General features: G+C 64.8%; 1 protein-coding gene across 1 annotated transcript in view; it reads right to left on the bottom strand.

The window, feature by feature from the left end:
- SBF1 (SET binding factor 1) overlaps positions 1–9,113 on the bottom strand; it is a 24,854-nt gene that overhangs the window by 11,576 nt on the left and 4,165 nt on the right. The window contains exons 8-31 of the mRNA XM_045290633.1: positions 8,983–9,095; positions 8,679–8,792; positions 8,523–8,600; positions 8,335–8,448; positions 8,129–8,257; positions 7,905–8,003; positions 7,623–7,827; positions 7,430–7,542; positions 6,753–6,902; positions 6,604–6,672; positions 6,343–6,501; positions 6,002–6,270; positions 5,742–5,914; positions 5,593–5,666; positions 5,312–5,507; positions 4,900–5,027; positions 4,152–4,330; positions 3,930–4,066; positions 3,431–3,835; positions 3,210–3,347; positions 2,060–2,137; positions 1,661–1,848; positions 1,403–1,582; positions 164–265 (exon numbers count right to left, since the gene is read on the bottom strand). Coding sequence (XP_045146568.1) covers positions 164–265; positions 1,403–1,582; positions 1,661–1,848; positions 2,060–2,137; positions 3,210–3,347; positions 3,431–3,835; positions 3,930–4,066; positions 4,152–4,330; positions 4,900–5,027; positions 5,312–5,507; positions 5,593–5,666; positions 5,742–5,914; positions 6,002–6,270; positions 6,343–6,501; positions 6,604–6,672; positions 6,753–6,902; positions 7,430–7,542; positions 7,623–7,827; positions 7,905–8,003; positions 8,129–8,257; positions 8,335–8,448; positions 8,523–8,600; positions 8,679–8,792; positions 8,983–9,095 — 3,590 coding nt within the window. The remainder of the gene's footprint in view (positions 1–163; positions 266–1,402; positions 1,583–1,660; positions 1,849–2,059; positions 2,138–3,209; positions 3,348–3,430; positions 3,836–3,929; positions 4,067–4,151; positions 4,331–4,899; positions 5,028–5,311; positions 5,508–5,592; positions 5,667–5,741; positions 5,915–6,001; positions 6,271–6,342; positions 6,502–6,603; positions 6,673–6,752; positions 6,903–7,429; positions 7,543–7,622; positions 7,828–7,904; positions 8,004–8,128; positions 8,258–8,334; positions 8,449–8,522; positions 8,601–8,678; positions 8,793–8,982; positions 9,096–9,113) is intronic.

Genomic DNA, 9,113 nt, shown 5'->3' with positions numbered 1-9,113 from the left:
CCACTCCTTCTCCACCAGCAGCCGGAAGCCCTCTAGGGTGCGGTAGAAGGGGTCCGAGAGCAGCTGCACCAGCGACACGACCTGCAGGCCTGCTCGTGAGGACCCAGTCCCCATCCCCGGCTCCGCACGCATCCTCCCGCCAAGCCCCATCCCTCCAGCGCACCTGGGTGGTGACGTCCCAGCCATCCTCCAGGCTGACGAGGACGGAGGAGCCCGAGTCTAGCAGCTCCACCACCAGCACAGACACGCGCAGCAGCTTGTGGATCTGCAGAGACGCCCATCACCACGCCAGGCCTGAGGGCGGCCCTACCTCTGATCATGTCGAGACCCCAGAACCCCAGGCCTGCCCCAGCCCAGGGCACCCCCTGCCCAAACCCGCCCAGTTCTAGAGTAGCCAGCATGTCCTGGGGTCCTGGGGCTGGTGTGAGCTGAGCCCAGCCCACGCGGCCCCACAGTTCCCGCCAGGCCACTGGGTCCGCCACACACACACACACACACACACACACACACACACACACGCTGGTGGACACAGCACTCACAGCCCAGCTGGCCTAGCACCTGCCTCTGCCCTTGGGCCCCACCCTGGCCATCAGGGCACAGCAGGGTGCAGCCCATGCCACATCCAAGCCACCCCACATCAGTGGTGCCAACCATGCATGTGGGAAACAAGGATTTCTCCTAAGTTGCCAAATTAGCTGCTTGCGAACGACTACACCCTTGGAGGTCATCAGAAGTAGCTCAGGGGTTATTTTCCCTAAGAGCTATCAGCCATCTAGAGCAAGCAGTCCCCACTGTTTATCCCACAACAAGTAGGGCCCACTCCCTTCTGATAGGGATAGTAGTTCCTTGTAGGAGACCCCAGAGAGGTCAAGCCCACCCAAGGGTGACCGAGGTTAAACTGCCATCATGAATCTAGGGTCTGCCCATCTTGTCATATGTATGCCTCTAGTTCCTCCCCTTCCTATCATTTGTACAGCCCCTTCCTATGACGTGTATGCCTATTGTATTGCCCCTTCCTGTGACATGTGGTTACCTGTAATCATGCCCCCGAAGTAGCTATAACCCCTGGTGAGCAGTAACTCCTGCCTGTCCTCTAGCCTCCTGCCCAGTCCTCAAGCATCCTGCTGGGTCCCTGTCCCACCTCGCCTTGGCCCACACTGTGCGCGGACCTAGCTGGTAAGATCATGGTCATCCAGGAGGTGAGCATGCTACCATGAAATGTGTCAGACTCCATTAATTCAATCTCTCATGCTATGACTTTATAATAATCTTTATGTATCTCAACCGTACAACTGTCCCTATCAAACCCTGTGATTAGTGGTGGGGGGCTGGAACCCCCTCCAACCACACATGCACCTCCTGGGGGGCAAGTTATCAAAGCAGCAAAGCCGGCCCCGCAAACCTGGCTCAGCCACTCGGAGTCCTCCAGTGAACGCAGGTAGGAGGCAGGGCCAGGCTCGGCAGCGGCACAGCCCGGGACGCAGGCCTTGAGAAGCTTCTTGAAGCTGGCCTTCACCTGCCGCACCTCAAACACCTCGATGGGCACCAGCTCCCACTGCTGCAAAGGGTCCTGACGTACACCCTGGGGGGGCCGCGCTGTCAGAGGCCACAGGGAGGCAGGGCCCAGCGCCCACCCGGCTCAGCCCCACCCGTCTGCCACCTTGAACTGAGCCTTGTCCCCGATGATGTAGAGGGCTGCACGCTGGGGCCGCAGGAAGCCGGGGTCCGGGGGCGCCCCATTGGGCTGTGGAGGGCCCAGCACATCTCTCCCCGCCAACCGGGAGCCCACGTCCATGCCAACACCACCGCCGCTGCTTCGTCCACTCGCCCGGATGCTGCCCCATTTCCCTGCCGGGTCAGACAGTGAGTGGGGGCGGAGTAGGTCTAGGAAAGAGGCCACTGCCCTAGTTAGTGGGGGCATCGGGCTGTTAGTGCCTCAGGTGTGGGGGACACAGGCCTTTACTCAAGAGCAGTGAGTGCTGGTGTGAGGATGCAGTGCCGCGCCGCGAGGGGCGTTAGTGCCGGCCACAGGCCTGGGCTGGGCGGCCTGGTACGGTACCTCGGGGCGCGGTCCGTCTGGAGACCGAGGCCGCCATGGGGTTGGACAGCGTAGTGACCCTGGCTCGGGGACTGGGAGCTGGGGGCAAGCAAAAAGAAGGCTCAGCTGCCCGGGCACCCACCACATGCTGCCCAGCCAGCCTGGCAGCAGAATCTGGAACAAGACCCCCAGAGTATAAAGCAGCTGGGTCCCGGGCCCAGGCCCACCCCACGCCTGCACACTCCGGCTCAGCTCCATCCTTTCTTCTCTTGCCACCACCTCTGTCCCCAGAGGCCAGAGATCCTCCCTCCCAGGCGCACTTACCTCAGAGGAGCATGAGCCAACCCAGGGCTAAGTGGGGTGGGGGTCCCAGTGCCCGCCTCAAACAAACGTGAGGGCACCCATCACTAATATGCTGTGCCCTTGCGAAGGACCAGAGTCCGGACTGAGCCCCAACACACACATGCCAGCAGGGGACCCTGGAGGTGAGGCTGGGAGACAGCCAAATGTTTGGGGACGTCAAGGGGATGGAGGTGGGGGACAGGCCAGGGAGGCAGCAAAGGTCATGGGTGCCCCGGGAACACTGACAGGCCACAGAGTCGGGTGGCCTTCACAAGGAATGACCTGAGATGACCCTGACCACAGGGCCAGGGTACCCTGGTGGGAGCTGCCCCAGAGTAACAACAGTGGTCTCCACCACAGGGGTCAGGGCTCCATTGATGCCTGCCAGGGGTCGGGGTGCCTCCTGGGGCCCCCACTATGAAGGACGGCCGAGGTGAGCTCTGCCACGGGGTCAGGGAGCCTGGGGGGTGGTGGGGAGGGACAAAGAGGCGCTGTCCACACTCCAGGCTCCATTTGAACCTCAGAAACCCTCAGAGGACAGAGGGGAGCAGCCTGGCGGTGTGGGAAGGAACGCAGGAGGGGGCAGGAATGGGTCCCACTCGACCGCCAGGCAAAGAAGTGTGAAGGCGGGCACAGGGGAGGGGAGAGGTGGAAAAGTGGCAAGAGTCCAGAGTAGAGCCTACCTTTAGCCAGTCGGGGTGCAGGGGGAGGAGGAGGGGAGGTAGGGACGGAGCACAGAGCAGCAGTGGCTCCATTGCAGATGTGGCCACAGTGACTGAAGGCCGAGAGCATGGGGACCCATGAGGTGGGGGCAGGGCAGGGCCCTCACCATGGCCACCCAGGTGGGCAGAGGAGAAGCCACTCAGGGTGTTGCGCCCCGAGGCGTCGGCGTAGCGTGGCATGGAGCTAACCACGGCCTGCAGGTACTTCTCCTGCTCCAGGCTGCCCGAGTCTGTCTGCGATTGGCCTGTGGAGGGAGGGGCACTGAGTGGGTGGGCCCTGGCCAGCCTGTGGGCGTGGCACCGGCGGAGAGGTGGGCGGTGGGCACACCTGGTGATGGGGCGTTCTGGGTCTTGAAGAGGCCAGCGACACCCTTGCCGTGCAGGCCGCCGGAACGCAGCAGCACGGCCCTCGAGCGCCCACTGCGCCAGCACACCACAGGGAAGCGGTTCTGGCGGTAGCAGCGTGACACGCGTTGCAGGGCGTTGTCCTGGACGCTCTGTGGCACGATCAGCAGCCCAGGGTAGCTGCGGCAGATGGCGTACATTCGGTTGACCGGTGAGATGCGGAAGGGCTCAGACTTGGCGCGGCTCAGGCTGCTGCTGAGCGTGCCCAGGCCCAGGCGCTGGTAGTCACGGCAGCACGCCCGCTCCACCAAGCTGCTCATGGTCATGCGGTCAGAGGGCTTCAGCGCTGACGTGGGGGTCAACGTGCTGGGCTCTGGCTCGTCCGACACTGCAGAGGCAGCACGTGGTCAGCACCTGGGGTCAGCTAGCGGTCATCAGCACACAGAGCAGTGTCCAGAGGAGCCACCTGGCCACTGCCTCACCTGAGATGGCGTCCTCCTGGTCGTCGTCGGGGGGCTGGCTACGGGGCTCCCAGCTGGGGGGGTTGTACTTCTTGCGCGTCACGTACTGCCTCCCCATGGTCTTCTTGGCATTCTTCACCAGGTTCCGGGAGAGGGTTCTGTGGAGCAATCGGGTGGGCAGGGTGAGCAGGACAGGAGGGTGCCCACACGCTGGTCAAGGCCATGCTGGGGAAGGAGCCATACTTGAGGGATGGCCCCTTGTCCTTGGTGGCACGGGCTGGCCGGCTGGGTGCGTGCACGGCTCCCCCAATGAAGGCGAAGGTGTCCCTGACGTCAGGGGGGTACCGCAGCTTGTGCAGCTGCTTGCGGAAGAGCTCGGCACTGTCGGAGCCCACCTCCTCATCAAAGGCCATCTTGAGCAGCTGTGAGAAACAGGGTACCCTGAGCACCTGCTTGGCAGCCAGGGCCCTCCCTCTGTAGCCGCCAGACACACACACACACACACATACACACACACACACAGGGCCCTCCCTCCGCTGCCACCAGACACCACACACACACACCAGGGCCCTCCCTCTGTAGCCGCCAGACAGACACAGACACACACACACACACACACACACCAGGACGCTAGGACCCTCCCTCTGCAGCCATCAGACACACATACACACACACCAGAGCCCTCCCTCCGCAGCTGCCAGAGAGAGAGAGAGAGAGATACACACACACACACACACAAACCTGAGGCTATGGGACAGGCTCAGATCCCTGCAAAGGGAGCTTGTGCACACAGCCCCCACTCTGATGTCTCAGGGGACTGCCCACAGGCCCCACCCCCATGGGAGGGACAGGCACAAGGCTCTTACTGGACTGACAACTCAGCCGGTGCGCTGTGGACTGGCCACTCTGGAGGCCCCCACCAGCACCAGGGCCCTAAGCCTGGTGGGGCTGACCAGGAAGGTGCACACCTGGCAGTCCCTGTGAGGCCCACCTGGAAGGTGCAAGAGCGTAGCTGGAGCCCATCCTGCAGGAACTGGTCCACGTGGGTCTGCACACTGACGCGCTTCTCCTTGGTCAGCGCGGCCACCGGGAAGGAGCGGGCTACCACCTGCTCCCCGACTAAGAGCAGCTGGGGTCAGAGGCTGGGGACAGGGACGGGGCTGGGGAGCAGGGGTGAGGGCGCTGGGGGACTGGGGAGGGGCAGGGACGGGGCTGTGGAGCTCAGCAGGGGTGGGGGAAGGGTGCCGGAAACAGGGATGTTGAAGGGCTGAGAAGAGGCTGGGAGAGGCTAGCAGGGACGTGGGCATGGGGGTGCTGGGAGGGTCAGGGCTGGGAAAAAGGGGGAGGTGTGAGGAGACGGAGACGAGGGGCCTGTGGAGGGGCAAGGGGGTCTGGAGGCTCACCCAGGGGGTCAGTGGGCATGCCTGTGAAGATGACTCGATATGTGGTGAGGAAGATGGCGCCCTCAGCCGGCAACAGCGCGGGCCCCCCCCCACTGCCGCCGGCCCCTGCCTCACGCCCGTCGGGGAGCAGATAGACACGGAGACCATCCAGCACATACTCCTCGCCGGGCAGCAGGCGTGGCCGCAGCAACTTGGGCTGCAAGGGTGGGGAGTAACCTCAGGAGGCGGTGGTGGCCCTACCCCCCTGGCCCCCCTCCCCCGCCCATGGCCGCAGCCCCCACCTTCTGGATGGGCGGCAGTCTCTTGCTCTCCCGGTGCACGGCCTCAAGGGTCTCAATGTGCATCTGGACGATGTCTGAGGGGAGCAGGTCTCAGGCCAGGCCGTCCACAGCCACCCCACGGGAGGGAGTCAGGCCCCAGCCCCCCATACCTGGCACCATGACATGCAGCCCCTTGAGATGGTCGCTGGTGACCCCACTCTCCGTGCAGACCTTGTCGACAAAGCGGTTGATGAAGCGGACCACAGCCCCAGCCACGTCGGAGGTCTCTGCATCCTCAAAGCCACTCTCTGTGTCATAGCTGCCCGCCATGCTGCCCGCCATGCTGTCGGGGGGTGGCATGTGGGCAGGGCCGCAGAGCAGGCCTGGGCAGGGGTGGGGTGAGTGGGCTGGGGCAGGGGCAGGGGCGCACCTGTTGGTGACCAGGCTGTTGCTGGCACTCTCCAGCTCACCCAGGCCCGCACGCTCCCGCAAGAACCTGCCCCGGCTGCTGTCCAGGGGCAGCAGGAGGTAGCTCATGCGGCTGGCGTAGTGGATGGCCTGGCTGAACACCGTGCTCTCCTCCTTTTGCACAAACTCCTGTTGCTTCTTGCGGTCCAGAGTCGGCCACAGACGCCGCTGCTCTGAGGCCACGTCCAGCGCCGACCGCTCCTCCTGCTGCAGGGCCACCTCCCCCATCTCCTGCACCGGCACAGCCGTGAGCTCAGCCCACCAGCTGGCCGGCCAGACCGCCCCACTCAGCCGTCCGCTCACCTGGGAGGGAGTGTGGTCCTCAGCGGGCTCCAGATAGAGGGCCCGGATGTGAGTCTGCACGTCCCCGTAGAACATGGCCTCCCAGAACTGCGGCGTGCTCCACACCACGTGCTCCTGCACACAGCTGTACGCGAACTGCGTCACCCCGGGGCTCAGCTTCTGTGGGGCCGGCGGGTGGATCAGTGGGCTGGGAACTGGATGGGGTCAGCAGACTGGGGCTAGGTGGTGAGCACATTGTGATGCGGGCCTGCTGACACTCACCCGGCAGAAGGCAGTGACCAGAGGTAGCAGGGCAGCCGCGACACCATGCTCATCCATGGAGGTGCAGTCCTAGGCAGAGGTGGCCCTCAGCGTGGCCTGAGACGCCAACGTCGCCAACCTCCTCCCGCCCCCATGGGAGGGGTGCTCACCTGCAGACAGCAGTTCATCATGCGAACGACAAAGTCAAACTGCTGATGGTCCAGGACGGCCCTGTTTTGCTGCACGTGGAGGTGTAGCTCCTGGGTGAGGCAGTGGCGGGCAGCACGGCCCTTCAGGGCCCTCAGCACAGCCGGCAGCAACTAGGGACACGGTCAGGTCACAGGGGCGCAGCCAGTGGGAGGCAAACGTGGGATGGGGAGCATGAGGCGGGCCAGGCAGTGCACACCAGACACGGGCCAGGCCAGGCCCGGCTCTGTCCACCTACCACAACCACACAGCATGCACTGAAGGCAGCCAGACCCAGGGCAGGGCTGCCATGCACACTCACGTGCTCACAGGCACACACAGACATAGGCCAGGCCCGGCTCCCAGCTGCATTCACAGCAGCCAGAGATGGGGTTGGCGGGTCCCTGAACCCCTCCATCAGCAGCTCACCTGCACATGCCCTCGCCCACACAAGCCCCTCCCCCACAACCTGGAGCTCCCCACTCAAGGGGCTGGTGAGGACAGAGCAGTGTGTGCCCCTTTCGGGCACCCTGGCCTCTGGGAAGATGCAGAGAGCACCTCACAACACGAATCTGCACCCACTCATCTGCCTGCCCACTGCAGCCCACAGGGACCCTGGCTGGGGGTCTGAGCCTGTGAGCAGCCGGGCACCTGCCCCCACCTTCTTGGCCTCCAGCATCTTCCCCTCGAACACATAGGCAATGCAGCTGCGGACCACCTCCAGCCGGCGCGCGCTGTTGGCGTGCAATGCACTGCTCCTCTCAAGGATGGCGGCTGTGAGGGCAGAGGACACTCAGCCACCAGCCCCAGGTGGGGGAGGGGGGCGCGGGGGAGCCAGACCCAGCCCAACGCACTCATGGGGGGCCCCAAGGGCACAGTGGTCCTCTTCTCGGCCCGCACGGCCGGAGGTGCGCCCTGCAGCGTGGCGGTGGCCTGGTCCACGATCCACTGCACGGTGCCCTCGTCCAGCCGGGGGAAGGGCCGTGGTGCACGGCGCAGGTGACTGGCTTCTGCCGGCCGCTGCACCTTGTGCATCGTCACCGCAGGGTACGGGTTCTCCTGGAACAGGGCAGTTTGAGGGGCGGGCCCTGCTCCCCGCCCCCACCCGCCCCCTCCGCCCTCCCCACCAGCCCTACGTTCTTATACAGCTGCTCTGCTAGTTCCCTGACGTGCCGCAGGGTCCGATGGGGGTGGCTCTCATCGGCCCGCATCCGTGCCACCTCGTGGGCCACCAGCTGTGGGACAGGGCAGGCAGTTAGCCAAGGAGGGAGGGGGCTTCCCTAGAGGCCAGGGGTCAGGGCGGGGGCTCCCCAGGAGGCCAGGGGTCAGGGTGGGCAGGCTGGGCCAGGGCAGGGTGCACCTCATCAAACAGGTCCGTGGGCCGGTAGGGGACGCCACGCTCCGACACGAAGCCTGCAAAGGCCATGCCCTCCAGCACCTTCACCAGGAAGTCGTCTTCCGCCAGCCCCCGCTGGCCCAGGAAGGCTGCCTGGGGGCACACGGGGCTCAGCTCTGGGGACCCTGCCCAGGGACCCTTGCCACCGCCTGGGCCATCGCGGAGCCCACCTTGTGGAAGCGGATGACTGGCTCAGGGTGGATGCGCACAATATGCAGGCACCAGCGGTAGCCCTGCAGCAGCTGCGCAAAGAGCCGCAGGAAGACAGCCCGAAGCTCCTTGTCCTGTGGGTGGGGTTGGTGAGGGTGGTGCTCCAGGCCCGCCCCACCCAGGCCCCCAACCACCCCAGAGCACCCACCTGCATCTTCAGGGAGGAGGAGGAGGTTGTGGGAGGTGGGAAGGCTAGGTCAGCCAGCTCTAGTTCTGGATCCAGGACCTGAGGGGCAGGGAGCAGGACTCAGGGGGCCGCCAGCTCCCAGTGCTGGGGTCCCTAGTCCACCGCGCAGGTGCTCACCATGCTCAGCACACTGTGGGTCTGGCTCTGCAGAGGTTCTGGCAGGGGTGGGACGTGTACACACTCGGGGACGGTCACCGTGCCTCCATCAAGATCAGCAATGATCACGTCTAGCTGTGGGGGTGGGGCGGGGTAAGGGTGCCTCATGACTGTCAGCAGAGGGGACACTGTCTGTGAGTCTGTCTCAGCAGCGGGGACCCTCTCTGTGCAGCCATGGTCAGCAATGGGGACACTGTCCATGAAGTCATGGTCATCAGTGGACACTGTCCGTGAGTCCGTGGTCAGCAGCGGGCTGAGCCCTCACCAGCTCCTGGGTCTCGGCCTGGAAGGCGGCGTTGACCCCGATGATGAAGGGCGTGGGCGTGCTGAGCACCTCCAGGAGCTGAGCTGGCAGGATGGGCACGTAGGTGAAGCTGCAACAGACTAGGGCTCAGT

The sequence above is a fragment of the Echinops telfairi genome, unplaced genomic scaffold, assembly GCF_000313985.2.
Source record: "Echinops telfairi isolate 266 unplaced genomic scaffold, ASM31398v2 ScPeMD7_2;HRSCAF=8, whole genome shotgun sequence".
NCBI classification, from domain to species: Eukaryota; Metazoa; Chordata; class Mammalia; order Afrosoricida; family Tenrecidae; genus Echinops; species Echinops telfairi.
The sequence above is the reverse complement of the archived record's forward strand: the minus strand, read 5'-3'. Positions and strand labels throughout refer to the sequence as shown.